At 33.4% G+C, this 16,553-nt stretch overlaps 1 protein-coding gene across 1 annotated transcript; it reads left to right on the forward strand.

Annotated features, from left to right (window-relative positions):
* The first annotated feature begins 8,967 nt into the window (after window positions 1–8,967).
* On the forward strand, window positions 8,968–16,068 carry LOC128558368 (uncharacterized). Its single transcript, XM_053547316.1, has 2 exons — window positions 8,968–9,086; window positions 10,556–16,068. Exon 2 carries the CDS (start codon window positions 10,582–10,584, stop codon window positions 11,803–11,805), a length of 1,224 nt encoding a protein of 407 aa, XP_053403291.1. The 5' UTR covers window positions 8,968–9,086; window positions 10,556–10,581; the 3' UTR covers window positions 11,806–16,068.
* Window positions 16,069–16,553: the final 485 nt, after the last annotated feature.

Here is a 16,553-nt window from a genome sequence, read left to right on the forward strand (position 1 = left end):
TGTCCAATTCTTCAGTATGGATGAATTTATGTATAAGAGTTTTTCAATAAATACGTACTGATGCCATAACTTCAATACTAACCAGTTAAGATTTCTTTAGTTTGCACCTTTTTTAAATATAGTGTCTCTGCTACGTATGTACTATATCTGAAATTGTTATCGTGCAGTATACAAAATGTATTTGTGCTACGATTATTTGTTTAAGAAAGGTGTATGTTGTTAGGCCAAGGTCAACTACGTCTTCATACCGTCAACTGTTTACAAAAAAAGTCGTAACTAATTTCATATATTTCTTGATCTTTTGAAACTTACTGCACAATTTCTGTGATTAAAACTCGGGGCATCATAAGAAGATTTAGACTTTTCAACAAATTGTAACACTTGATTAATGTCAAACATACATTTAACTTAAACGTGTAGATATTGGATATATTTAATCATTTCGCCGGAATAAAAATTATAAAACAAACTATTTATATGTGCAGCTATCTACGTTAACGCTTCTGGATGATTGAGCTATCCTTCAGCTAAAACTCCTTCAATATTTCATAATTTTCTATCTGTGGTTTTCCCAAGTTTCCTAAACTGTTTAATGTGTTCATAAGATTTTTAGATGTTTTTGAAAGTTTTTGTTAGTCAGTGAAGCTTTTGTTTTCAATATACACTGAAACCTCTGTAGTGCAACACCCTTTTGAATATACAAATATTGACTGTTATGTAGAGGTTGTTGTACTTGAGAGGTAAATTTGATAGTATATTTCAGCTAAGGGAAATTTCTATTATGTTGTTATAGAGAGATTTACTGTTGTTTAAAGTTAAACTTTAAAAAAATACGGTTAAATATAATTCTTACACGATAGCAACAAAACGTACTCTAAATGTAAATAAATATCGCAAGTATTTTCATAGTGCGAACATTTTCAGATAGTAAAAACTCGATGTTCATAAGCGTCAATGTCTGTGTGTACATATAACTGTAATAACAAAGTGTATACTCATATTTTATCATGCCATTACTATAACAACTGCCTGATAAAGCCTGTCTGAGAAAAGCAGGCTTTATCGGGTCAGTGACTTAAGAACACTTTACACTGTTTAAACCTATGATTAGATCCAAGGACATCAGATTGTGTCCATTTTGCATTTAAAAATTATTACGCCCTCATACGACACTGAAGTAGGCCTTTAAAATCCCAAAATATAAAAAAATGGAAAAACAACAAATGCTAACCTTGTGTTTTGGTAATCATGCACATCTCTGTTTTGCTGAACACGAAAGAATAATTTGTTCCCAAGTGAAATTTTATCCGAAGTTCAGTTGCTAGACGGATACCCATTCTCACCAAGCAGACGTTTGAAGTGAATTAAGGTAATTTGACATGGATAACCAAGATGGCGTCACAAAATTAGGGTTGGTCAAATTATTTACTCGTATAGACGATATGCTGCTACAGGGTCTAAAGATGCATTTTTACCATTTAATACACACATATACAATTGTAAAAATGCATTTAATTCATAAAAATATATAATCAAATATTCTGAAATTCACCATGAAAACTAGTCAATTTTTGTGAACATTTTGCGAAAAAGTTATGTATCCAAACTGAAAATAATTTATATCCTCATATCTTTGAATATGCCCGTGACTAGTATTGACTAGTTTTCATGGTGAGTTTCAGAACATATGATTTTATAATTTCATAAATTAAATGCATTTTTACAATTGTTTATGTGTGTATTAAATGATTCAAATGCATCTTTAGACCTCTGTAGCAGCATATTGTCTATTCGAGTAAATAATGTGACCAACCCTAATTTCGTGACGCCATCTTATCTGTTTATGTCAAGTTACCTTAAATACACACGCTTTAACGCCGCTTGGCAGACAAAATAGGCAGTATCGTTTCATTGAATGTTGATTGATTTTATTCCGTGAAAGTCCATTCCAGATGCAATATTCTATGATGTAAGTGCAGAGAGCTAAAATCCTGAACAAACGCTTTGCATGAATCATTTTCCGTTTTCTACGAGCGTTTCCGTTATATAAACGTTTTTATGGTAATTGCAAATATGGTAGGCATAATACACTATATACATTAAAGTTAGTGACATGGTCTCACGAACCTATTAAGAGCGCGTTTATGACAATAATCGCGTAAATATGTCTTTTAGCAGTTATTCTAAAAAACAAGATGGAGTCATTTTAAAGAAAAAAATAAAAAAGAAGTCAGACAAAACAGCAGAATTTGGTCCACCCCTACTTTTTGCACTTTATTTCTCATAATGGTACGATAGAGTTGTTAATAAATTATGGCGTGATAAATAGAATAACAGGTTACTGTCTTTTGACAAAGGGATTTCTTAGACTCGGCTAGATATGGTCCGGAAGGAGCTCGGCAAGCCTCGCTTCTTCCAGGACCATATCTAGCTTCGTCTGAGAAACCCTTTCTCACAAGACAGTAACCTGTTATTCTCTATTTCTTTCCCTCGCTGGAGAACCTGTACATGATAGATTATGCGTTTTAATATTTTTAACACAACAATTTCATTTTAATTAATCGTTTTTAATACACCTGTTATTTATGTATACACTAAGTTTTGTTAATTAAATGTATATTATTCATTAGTGAATTTACTTTTTCATCCTGCTTGTATATTGTTTATTTGGATAATCAAATTCATAGAACGTTAATTGTAGTAAACGCAATAGAAATTTTTACATATAATATTGAAAATATTTGAAAAATATATTGTTTACTTTTTACTAACACCTTTATTATTTAGAAAAAAAAATGATAAGTCATGTTATGAAATCTTTAAACATACTAAAAGGGAACAAATTACATATATTTGAATATGAATCTTTTCCTTACAATTTTAAATTTACTGTGTGTTGTCTTTTTGTATTTGTTTGTATCTTTTTTATGCACTAGAATATTAGGTTCCTGACTATATGCAGAAAATAAATCCGGTTCATCAGAGGTACCGGAACCTGCAAAACCCCTCCTGCCCCTAGCAAAGGCTTTTGCGAAATTCTATTACATAGATATTGAATTCAATGGCCAGAAAATATCAAAACTCGGAATCCTAGTACGGGGGTACATTTTACGGCCGTTAAATTGCACTTAAAGACTGGTTTTGAGATATTGAAATAAAATTTATAAGAAGGCCCTTTGGAGGGCTTTAGCATAGAATGAAAGCAAGCAAACTTAGAGCAGACTCGGTTTGATTAAGTCAGATGAAATCGATCTATCATTTCAAAAAGGGAGATCACACTCATATCAAATTGATTCATAACTAATGTGTATTATATTATACTAATTGGTTTACGAACACCGGCAAGAGTATTCGGAAGAGGTAATAACCTTCGCAGATAGTGTTTATATCTGCACAGTAATGTCATTTTGTGACAAAAGAAGACAATTTTATTCTAATAACAGTTAAAATTCAATCTATGTATTTCGGTTTATCCGTATCAATTTATCAACAGAATATCACAAAATGTTAGAGTTTGTCACATAAAATAATGATAATAACAATGAAATAATTAGAGAGAAGAATTAACTTAAATCTTAAACAATAAACTGTAGTGAAATATGGGCATTAATATAATTAGACACTTCTAATTTTGACTTCTAATTTGTTCAAAATCCGATATCTTAAACAAATGTGGGAAACGTGGAATGTTGAATATGGGGTTACATTATAGAAAGAATTGATGGAGATACTGTAATCAATGAAATGTCTTCAAAAGAAGATCAATTATATAGAATCTTTATAAATCGTAAATTACCAGTATCATTAAACGTACATGAATTGCCAAGTGAGCACTAGGCCGCGTTATTTCTGAACAAGTATCAACCCGAGTTTGCTATTATTTTACTTGGTTGCGTTCTGTGTTTTCAAAGGATCTTCTCATAGTTTTTATCCGAATGGCCGTCTTTAACTGCCTCGTGGCGGCTGTAAAAAGCATCTCCATACTTGAATTCAGTTCTGTCATACTTTATGATTCTTTGTTTTTGGGGTACATTTACATTTATTATAGAAGACATCCGCTTAAATCGTTCATTGGGATGCACATTTTGCTATTTCTCATGAATAGACTCTGCTAGTATTTTGCTTGGTTGCCTTCTATGCTTCCAAAGGATCTTCTTACAGAATTAACTGTCACAAGAGCAGTCTTCTCGTGTTGCGGTTGTAGAAAATATCCCCGTCTTTGGACCCAGTGTTGTTACATTTTCTTCTCCTTTGGAATCGTTGAGTACATTCAATGTTATTATGATAGAAGTCGGCTTAAGCTGGTGATAGGGTACGTGAGGAGAGTTACACATTTCATTATCTCTCATGAACACATAAATAGACTCAATCAAACCGAGCCTGCCACTGTTTTGTGCATTTGCGTCTATGGTTCAAGTGATCTTCCTATATATTTTGTTATTTAGTATCATCAAGAATGTGGACGTTCTTAAGAGTGACATGATTTCCGTCCCAGATCACCTCCCAATGAAAATGTGTTGTACTTAATTCAATCTGAATGTCAAAATAATTGTAACGCAAAAGGTCTTCAGAAGAGTATTTTGAAGAACATGACTGTACATGATAAGCAATATCAAATGCTTCCCTTGATGAAAGCGTAGGGATATCGCATGTTTATTTGTGTAATAACATCGCAGAATTCCAAGGGATTTGCTGATGCCTGCGCCCGATAGGACGATTTTAACAACGTAGGCCAAGGATGATCTTCACGCAACGATCATACAACGATCATAAAACGAACAAAAGTCTTAAACACTGAATATTTTACACAATCAGCGATCATGCACTAACGCTATTCTATCATAAAACGGGTAAAACACTTAAAAACTGAATATTTTACACAATCAACGACCATGCACTAACACTATTCTATCATAAAACGGGTAAAACACTTAAAAACTGAATATTTTACAAATTAACGATCATACACTAACGCTAATCCATCATAAAACGGGTAAACACTTAAACGCTGACTATTTTACACAGTCAATGATCATACGCTAAAGCTATTCTATCATATAACGGATAAAGTTCTTAAACACTGAATATTTTACACAATCAACGATCATGCACTAACGCTATTCAATCATAAAACGGGTAAAACACTTAAACATTGTATATTTTACACAATCAATGACCATACACTAACGCTATTCTATCATTAAACGGATAAAACTCTTAAACACTGAATATTTAACACAATCAACGACCATACACTAACGCTGTTCTATCATTAAACGGATAAAACACTTAAGCACTGAATATTTTACACAATCAACGATCATACACTGACGCTATTCTATCATAGAACGGGTGAAACACTTACACACTGAATATTTTGCACAATCAACGACCATACACTGACGCTATTCTATCATAAAACGGTTAAAACACTTAAACACTGAACCATATACACTAACGCTATTCTATCATAAGACGGGTAAAACACTTAAACACTGAATATTTTACACAATCAATGACCATACACTAACGCTATCCTATCATAAGACGGGTAAAACACTTAAAAACGGAATATTTTACACATTCAACGACATACACTAACGCTATTCTATCATAAAACGGATAAAATTCTTAAACACTGAATATTTTACACAATCAATGTTCATACACTAACGCTATTCTAATATAAAACTGGTGAACCTTAAACACTGAATATTTTACAAAATCAACGGCCATACACTAACGCTATTCTATCATATAACGAATAAAATTCTTAAACACTGAATATTTTACACAATCAACGATCATACACTAACGCTATTCTATCATAAAACGGGTAAAACACTTAAACACTGAATATTTTACACAATCAACGATCACACACTAACGCTATTCTATCATAGAACGGGTAAAACACTTAAACATTGAAAGTTTTACACAACGAACGATCATACACTTACGCTATTCTATCATAAAACGGGTAAAACATTTAAACACTGAATATTTTACACAATCAACGATCATACACTGACGCTATTCTATCATAAAACGGGTAAAACACTTCAACACTGAATATTTTACAAAATCAACGACCATACACTAACGCTGTGCTATCATACAACGGGTAAAACACTTAAACACTGAACATTTTACACAATCAGTGGGTGCACTAACGCTATTCTATCATTAAACGGATAAAACTCTTAAACATTAAATATTTTACACAATCAACAATCATACACTAACGCTATTCTATTATAAAACGGGGAAAACATTTAAGCACTGAATACTTAACACAATCAACGACCATACACTAACGCTTTTCTATCATAAAACGGATAAAACTCTAAAACACTGAATATCTGAGACAATCAACGATTATACACTAACACTATTCTGTCATAAAACCGGTAAAAATCTAAACACTGAATATTTTAGTCAATCAACGTAATGATTTTTTTTTATGAAATGAGCATGAATGTCAGTGTTCTTTGAACACATCACCGTTCTTTCTTTTCGATTATTATAGGCAGTAGTACGTTTACACTTTTCCACGAGACTTGCATAGGTAAACATGTGTGTTAAAGTGAGAATCGCTCTGTTGACCGACGTTTTACTCCCCTGTTAAATCGCACTTTCAAAATGAGAAATACTGCAGTTTTATGTCGCTGCTATGAAAGAAGTAAACGAAAAGGCGTATCAACATTTATGCAAGAAATGTATTCATCATTAGATACAACCCTCTAAATTTGCTCCTTCTTTGAATGTCAATGCTTCCTATCGAGACATCAAATTCTGATGCCCCCAATTTACCTAGCATGCGATAATAGAATGCGGCATAATATAGAATGCTACAAATATATACTAAAACGAAATAGAGAAAACAAAACACGATGCTATTTACAAAGGGCACGAAGAAAGAAAGAAGGATTAGCACTGTTTATTTTTGGACTACTTGTGATTAAATTTAATCTGATAGGCACTGGTCTCTTACACTTTACGCTCCACATCAATGTTAATTGTCTTATTGTAGTTTTATGAAACGTTCTGCTCTACAAGTATGACAACACGCGTGAAATCTACAACCATTTATACACACTAACATATCTATCAATTTAGATCTTTGTAATCTCTAGAATAAAAAGACATAGGTACCTATCAGTTCCCCATCTTGAAACCAATGGAATTCGACATTTTTTCCGTACTCCAAAAATACGCCATACACTCCTTTGTTTATTTAAAAAAAATGTTTTAAACACGTTTTCATGTATATCAACCTGAGGGTGCATACGCATGCAAAGTGTCTGCCCTTAGGAAGTTTTAGGAGAAAATGCAGTTCAAAGACACTTTCTGCCGTTTTACTGCAGGAAACACACAGCTTCATTCGAATCTGCCTCCTAAAATAATGATTTACAGAATTCATCCACGTGGAGTCAAATATTCGTAATTGTTATGCATAGCTATATGCGCATGCGGGAGTATATATAATGATTTCTTTAAGAATTGACATATAATAATAAAACTTGTAATATCATTACACTTTGAAAAAGTGCAACCTTAATATTTATTTTCTTTTTAAAAGGTCGACCCGTGCCAAAGTTCGAAACTGCTCCTCCTATACCAAAATGGAAAAGCTGAAAGAACGTATTTGTGTTCAATGTTGCACATGTCGCAAAAGCTTCAGGTAGGACCCACCTCATGGTGAATATTTCAAATGTTCAAAACAAAGCAGATAGCAGTATATTCTCTCTAGTGAGAGACTTGTATGCAAAATTTAAACAATTTTTACAGCGCCTTTTTCTTTTTATAAATATTATATAGTTCATGATACTTCCCCAAGCTCAGAGAGAGACAAATTTCAAAGCGATGGTTAATGTCCAAACAATTTGCAGAGAATTCATTATACCATTAATTTTGACAATTATAAAAGATAATAGGTAAGCGTAGATTTCTCGGAAACACAGAACACTAAAACACTGCCACAGAGCCACGCATTTGCATAGTAGACCCACAACAAAAAGAAGCTGTAATGAAAAAATATTTCAGACGGGTTGCTTCAAACATCCAACAAGTACATATTAATATATGCTAGATACAGATGGAGGAGAAGGAAATTGTAAGGGGAAAAATTGGGCCGGGGGAGGGGGCGAAGGGGAAAGTTAAACAAGGCCGAATATACAAAGGGAATGCCACGGTCCTTAATAACAGTCACACTGCAACGTAAACCACAATAGTGCAGACACTCGTGTACCAAAGATAAATATACAACCACGATTAATTGAATAACATAGAGAAACGAACAAGCAACACATAAGAAAACAGTAGGACACCGTTATAGACTCACAAGCATACAAACGCACCCACACAAGTAGAAAAAACAATCGTGTACCGTCTCAGGATTCTGGCTGCCAAAACCAAGGGGAGCCACGAAAACTTACTCAAAGTAAAGGGGGAGGGATGCGAAACGTAGCGTAAATGCAAGGGAAAACACAAACTAAAACTGGGAATATCATTTTTCTTGGTTTTCTCAAGTATACGGATTTAATGGGACATTATTCTAACTCCAACATTGAAATGTTAAGGTCGAGTTCTTTTGGGACTGTTTCAAACTTTGCACACTTATTCAAAAATCAGGGCCGTGGGAAGAGGATTATGGTTCTGTTTTAGAGGTAGATTCACTTTGAGTAGCAATTACTTATCAAATGCAAAATCATCATTTTTGTACAATAAATCAATAATAAGTCTTGAAAAAGTAAACACTTACTAGAACAAAGGAATGTTAAAAAAACAAAATTGGTCCCAGTGGGGCTTGAACCTATGTCCCCTGAAATACTTAAGTCAAGGTAGGTTTACTGTAAGAATTGAATACTCTTTAAAAAGAAGTACACATTATCCTTAACTGTGTGAAAGATGAATCGGGTTAAACTACTTGTTTATCCGTCAAGCGTATCACCGTAACCAAAAGTGAATAGGCTATTTATATCTTAAATTGGATTGAAAGAATATATATAGAAAGGTGTACATGCTGTACAGTAAACGTTGTCATGGAGTATTCGTTTAAGATAGTGATCGGATGTAGCAAATAAGTATGTATCCTTATACATTATTGACTTAAAGTAAAAATACGTTTTCCTTCTAGAAGGCATGACACTAAATATCAATAACTGGACCAACTTAATCTAACTAGCATTTATCAATACACTGGTTTTACTATTTAACATCTCTGAAGTATATGCTCCGCACTCTGATCTTCTTCAACACACGGACAAGTTGGCGATGATGCCAGTCTGTATTTCTTGTACATGTGAGCATTTAGCTTGTTGTGCCCTGAGCGGAGCCTGACCATCATCACTTGTTCAGACCGATCAAGGACCGATCAAGGAGATGAAAGAAAAGCATCTTCCTCCATCCTTGATGTAAAAGGAGCGAGCTGCGACTTGGCCGATAGACTCCTCGATCCACAAGAAACTGTATGGTGGCATTGAGGATCTGCGGCAAACCACAAGTTTCATCGAGGCTACTGGTCTGACAGTGTAGTCGCGAACGACAAGAAGAAGAAGAAGACTATTTAACATGCCGTTTAACAATTTATTTGAGGGTCTCCTTGACTAGTGGTTATGGCCACTCACTTCGAATCACTTCACTGATAACGTGGATTCGAACCCTCGCTTGTGGCGTAGAATTCTTCACGTGAAGAAGTCATCTATCTGGCTTATGGAAGGCCGGTGGTTCTACCCAGGTGCTGGCCCATACATGAATAAAGCCGCGCCTGGAGGGGCATTTAGGGTCTTGCTTTGCCATCAAAGGTTGGAAAAGGACGCAATAGGATATTATTTGTGCCAACGTGGCTCTAAATCCAACAAGTACAAAAAATATTCGCTAATGTATGATATCTTAAATTCAATTTGTGATATCAGAATTGAATTAATATGTATGATTTACTTCATTCATATATTCATTTTATGGTATAAAACAATTATCTTTAGAGAGGATTTATTGACCTGGAAAAAGAGATGTCGACAGAGGGCGATATTAAAGCAAGAAGTCTCAATGTGTTATAAACGCACAAATAAATCGCGTTCAACCCTTTTATTTAATCTTACCAGTAGCATTCTAAAAACTAAGAACGTGATATGCTTTGAATTCCATGAGAGGAAAATAAAACTAAGTGTCAAGATATCTATTTTTGACAGCTATGAGGTGCAGCCGAAAAGACCTCTCACAATCAATTGTATTTTGCGTTTCGTTAAAAATACATTCCACTGATTTCATTTGAAATATTGTTAACATAAAGTCGTGCCGATTTAAAGTTGATCTTTACCGCCAGTAAAATTAGTTTTAGCTATAACTGAATGTTCTCTTTTTAAATTTTGGTGTCCAATTTTGAAAGGAATTTTCTAGCAACACCATTTGATTAATGAGATCAGATTCCGCGAATGGATCGGCCTTGATATTACTATATAAATGTTGTTAATACGAAAATAAACGTTTTTGTTATTTTTCTTTCCAAAAAATAAATATTGATGTAAATATTATGTGTTGGATTTCTTTACAGAGCTACAAAGACATTTTGCTCTAAAGATGGATTTGCAAAAGCTGTTTATTCTATTTTTACTGCTGTTCAGTGTTATCACCTTGCTTCTATACATCAATTCGAGATCTGACAATGTAACAATTAGCTCCCAAGGGCTTCCTGAAATTGCTAATGACACACGAAAGAACAATTTCATTTCAATTATAGAGGACAACGTTTCAAGGAATAAGAATGGTTCACCAGATTCAAATACATTTAATATGAATGTTAATGTAAATGTAACTCTTAATGACTTATCCAATACAGTAAACGCTATTCTGCATCACTTGGAAACAGTTCAAGGTAAAAGAACATTTGTCACGAATGAGGTTAAAGAAAAAATAGACGCAGCTGTTACAACATCTGATATGAAGAAAAATGAAGGATACAGTAAACTATCAACAGAAGTAAAGTATATATTGACATTGTTTTCGACTTGGAGAAAGGTGAACGAAACTAAATACATACACAGAAAAACGTTGAGAAACTGGGCCAGTTTTAAACCATCTGTGAATGTTATCGTTTTCACCGACGATGTTGATGTTGCCAATAAAGCCAAAGCATTCGGATGCCAAGTGTTAAAAGTCCCCAAAACGACTTCAAGTGGATTGCCAATTTTGAAGCATATGTATCTAGAAGCCATGCGATATTCAGACTCATACTTTTACGGATTTGCTAATTCAGACATATTATTTACAGATGGGTTATTGTTAACTCTTCTGACATTAACGTATAAAATGAGGGACATGTTCATTTCAAGTCCAATTTTAGTGACAGGAAATAGGTGGAATGTGCCAAACATTACAGAAAATGAGATCTCGAGACGTAAAGACATCGAGGAGATAATAAAGCATAGAGGCAGCTTCTTTATGACTTCGGCTGAAGAGTATTTTATAACAAGTTACAATTACCCTTGGAGAGACATACCTGACCTGGCAATCGGAGTGGTTGCATACGATAATTGGTTGGTTATGAATGCAAGAATAAAAGGCCATTATACTATAGATACAACAAAGACAATACTTGCTTTACACCAAGACCTGGATAAATACTATTACAGTTCTCACTTTCGGAACGAATCCGCATATAACGAAAACCTGTTAAATAATTTGTACCAGAAAGAAATACCATACCATAAAGGTTATGCAAACTGTATTGAACTGTACACTGACTTTTCAAATGATTCCGTCGTTATAGAAAAACGTAATGTTGACAAGTATTGTAATGAATAATGCGGTAAGAATGTCAAAAATACCTAATGATGTTAGTTGAAATGATACATTTACTATGTGTTGATAGCATAGGGTTTACTGTATTAGATTTTGCTGTCGAAGGTCTCTGAAGGTATGGTTTACGTTTATCTTTGTAACATAACTTGCATGTTTTTTCTAAATAATGTATTTCCTTTTGCATATTTGCACAATGGTCATTTATCATTTTGGCATGGGTCTCATATGGTATATGGTATATGGGACCAATGTGGATCCGTTATGGATCCCAGATCTTATAACCCATGTGGGACCTTGTCCGAAACATTGTAGCTGCCCATGTAATTGATTCCGGATCACTATGGACTGTGTTTTCTCTTGATCTATTGCATTTCCAGGTCACTTCATTACAGCTTCTTTGTAAAGGCATTCTGTAAAGTAGAAAAAATAATGTTAGTCTGAGCACATGTCCATAAAAATCATGACTATTTTCAAAATATCATGACATATTTTGTAAGCATTTTACATGTTTTTAAGAAAATGAATGACTAATACAAGATTACAAAGAAAACCCAACACGAAAGTTAGATTTCTACAGAAAAAGAAAACGGTATTAACATATCACGAAAGTATAAAGAAATGCTTTTTCGACTTTGGACATATCTACGTTATACATTCGTCCAGACCAAGCCTAGATATAGCCCATAAGGGTCCCATATAGGCTTGCCTACATGGGTCGTGAAAACATATGAAAAAACCAATCTTTCAGAGTATTTATCAAAGTTGTTTCGTACATTTTAAACAAAAAACACTTCATTTGGCTATTTAAAATCATTAAAACTCTTACCTGTTTAAGGACTGCGAAAACTTCTTGCTGAAATGATAAATCTATAAACAAACCAGCCTGAGTCCAATATGGGACCCAGATGGGACCCTTCGTTGAAACGTGTTTCTTCTGAGACCCCCAAAAAATATACAAATGTTCGAAGAACACTTAAAAAGTGAAATTCTATACTGGTGACACCACTTATAAACTTAAAATGAATACATTTGTAATTCACATCGCTGGGACATTATATATGGGTCCAGTGTGGGCAAATACTTACAATATGGGTCCCATGTGGGACCCATATGATACATTTGCCAAGATATAGCCCATATGGGCCCCATATAAGCTTGCGTGCTGGGATATTACTAAAACACTGTCTTATTTTTACGGAATAATATATCATGGTATAAAGGCATGTAACTTGTTTTTAAATACCTGAATGCGCTGTTGGAATAACAATTTTAACATGATATGCTTTGCACAAGTAGTGGTGTATATGCTCGAAGACTGTTAATTGTCATTAATTTGTATATATGTATGTAGACTTATTTGCTCTGCCACACAACGAAAAGTGGTACATATCTTAAGGATAACATGATGTAATACCCATATTTCATATCTTGTAACTGGATGGTAATATTTAAATGAAATTTTGTCTCTTTAAAGACATTCAAAATTAAAAACTTTTCACCAAGAGATTTTTCAAATTTTGTCATTTTGGGGGGAGATAATCGGTATTGAAGTTAACATTGATGCCTATGGGAAATATATAACTTCTTTGATTATGAGAATCTGAACTCGAGTTTCGAGAAAAATTTGCGGTAGAAAGCTGCATTATATGATTTTGATACAAATATCAAAAAGAAATCTAAAATTCCCCGTAGGGAAAAGGAGAAAATCATTTTTTTCTAGTTTTCAGGGGAGATATTTCAAGAAAAACCAAAATTATCAGGAGAGGTAATCTAAAGGAATTTTTTGAGAACTTCTGTCATTATATAACTTGTCAATATGTACCTTATTTCTATCGTTTGACATTTTTAAAGCTTACATTATCAAGTTGTATGTACGCTTTTGGTGAAATTGAGGCCTATTACACCATGTTATCCTTAGTGTGTCCTGATGTGTGAAAGTCAGTTTAATTCGACCTGTGCGAAACTGTATACATTTGTGCCACAGTTTAAAGCCTGTAATGACACTCGAAAATGTCTGTGTGATTGGGCATTCTCTTTTGGTAATTCGGAAATGTTTAGACGTAAATGTATCTCAATACTCACACTGCTTTCAATAAAAACCAGAGAATGGCTTAACCGTATAACCGAGAATACGAAACTTGCCAATTGCCGCTTCGAGTCCCTTACCTTACTATAAAGAATACCTTGAATCTGTACCTTTTGTTTTTGAAGCTTCACGTTGTAATTTGTAAGATTTTCCTTTTGTACAAGGTCAAAGTGACTCAGCCTAAGCCTTGCATCATATCGTCCATTGCAAACAAATTTCTGATCATGACAATATTTGCAGTTTCTCATATTATAAAATTATAAATTACCTGTTTTGTTAATCTCATAAAGTTTTAAAAAAATATGGCACACAAACTTGATCTTTTGAACACCCTCCCTCATAATTCTGTTTAAAATCTTTGTATGTTTTTGTTACGTTTTTTAACTTGTTTTGCTACACCAGTACATGCATCAGTACTGAAGGAAACAGTCGTTTTACCAAGAAATAAGTACATCTAGCAAAACAGTTATTTTTTATGTTAGACCGCAAAACAAATCGCGTTAAGTGGGACATCATACATTACAGATATTATGTAGATTAAATTCATAGCCAACAATTAAAGAGCTAGGTTTTTGTGCATGGATGTCGTTTATGTTAATAGCACGTCAAATGTTAAAAGTAAATAATGCTTAACAGTATTTTTCTTGTGCCAATTGGTGAAATAGTATATGTATGATCTTCTTCTACAAGATGCTGACATTTTCATCACTAATTAGTTGTTTAATGTAAACCAGAATAAAAGAGGATTATGAATATTGAATTATTCTTTCAATCAGTTTATTTTATGGACTGTTTTTTGTGTTATTAGCTATCAAATATTTTACGCATTTTCACAAATATAAAGTAATGTATAATAGACAATCGCAATTGTTTTAGAAACTAGATTTTGACAAATATTCGGGTTTAGAAACAATCAATAATAATGAGGTAAAACATGTTTTAAAGACTGATTTCTGTCGTTTGTTCCTTCTGTGAGTAATAAGAAAGAATAATAAAACAATCTTGTTGCAAAATTTTAAAAATAGCGCTCTTAGTCTGATCACTAAGTTGTTCCTAGTTGTTTGGGTCACATGATATATTACTTTTAATATTACGTACGAACGTAAGAACGATATTATCTCTTTCATGAATTTTGCGCTTATGTTATTATCGAATAATATTATAATGTAAATTTGCACCGCATGCGTCTGTTTAACATATCAGCCTGTTGAAATTCTATACCACAAAGTTCAACCTTGGGATACGATATAATTTCTTAAGTCATACTTAAGCGTAATTATGAAATGTGTAAATCAGTATCTATCATTTACTAGTTCGTATGTGGAAAAAAGGAGTAATTTGCGGGATAACTGAAGGTAAATTTAAATTTTAATTAAAGTCAGTCTGCCGATTCATTGTTTCAGAAAAGAGAATATGTATATCAACGCATTGAATTTAATGGTATATTTTTGTAATTCATATGTACATATTTTGAAATTTAGTATAAGTTTACATCTTGTCTTTTCTGTGAATTGTTTAAACATGAGCATAGAGTATATCTGGTAGTATCAAAGTGCAAAGTATCAAATATGTTTTCCACTGGTACTGGACTACAAAGTAGGCAATATTAGGTTGAAACCGTCGTAAAGAAATTATATAAAATGAAAACGTTTATATCATACATGTATGGTTTATTGTACTGTCTTTATCGTAACAACCCGCAAGAGAAACAATAACCTATTTGAGTGATATCACTTCAAATGACAACTAATTAAGGCTGGATCTTTTCATCACCAACGTAAATGGATGTAGAGGATCATTGAACAGTCTCCGGATTTACTTTGCAAATCGGATTTCGCAAGCTCAGCTACCTTTATGTGATTTTTTGACATCTAACTATAGTTCGGGTCTCATAGAGAAATTTTACATATCTCAAACAATGAACTCTTGGAACAACTTCAAAGTCCTCTCATGGGAGAATTTTTCTCCCGTGGGGTTTTTGCTACACAATGAGAGGTCCCACAGGAAGTTTTCTCCCACTTTAAGAATTGCGGGAGAAATCCCCAATTGGATTTGAACAAAATTTCTGAAATCCATTGTTTATCATTGTTGTTATTGTTGTTGTTGTTATCATTATTATTATTATTATTTTAAGAAAGTTAGTTGTGATAAAAACAATTGTTGCGTAAACACCCGATTCTATATATATATATATATATATATATATATATATATATATATATATATATATATATATATATATATATATATATATATGAAAGTTCGAATAAATTCTGCAATAAAAATGGGGGAATAATCCCATTTTCAAAACTGGAGAATCTCCCGCAGTTGAACTACCCCGCGGGAGTTCGGAGTACCACATGTGGGAGGAAACCTCCAGTGGGAGATATTAAAAACGCTTATTTTCAGGTATCATATAGAAACAACACAACATTAAAGACTAAGAAATACTTACCAGCGATAAACAATGAGTTTCAGAAATTTTATTAAAACCCTATTCTTATAGTGGAAGAAAACCTCCCGTGGGACATCCCATGGGGTAGCGAAAACCCCGCAGGAGAAAAATACTCCCATGGGATGACCAACATTGACGTCTTCCCAAGAGTTAATCGTTTGAGATATTTAAAAGGAAACGGACAATTACTTCGCCATGAGACCCGAACTA

Source organism: Mercenaria mercenaria, chromosome 7, assembly GCF_021730395.1.
Source record: "Mercenaria mercenaria strain notata chromosome 7, MADL_Memer_1, whole genome shotgun sequence".
Lineage (NCBI taxonomy): Eukaryota > Metazoa > Mollusca > Bivalvia > Venerida > Veneridae > Mercenaria > Mercenaria mercenaria.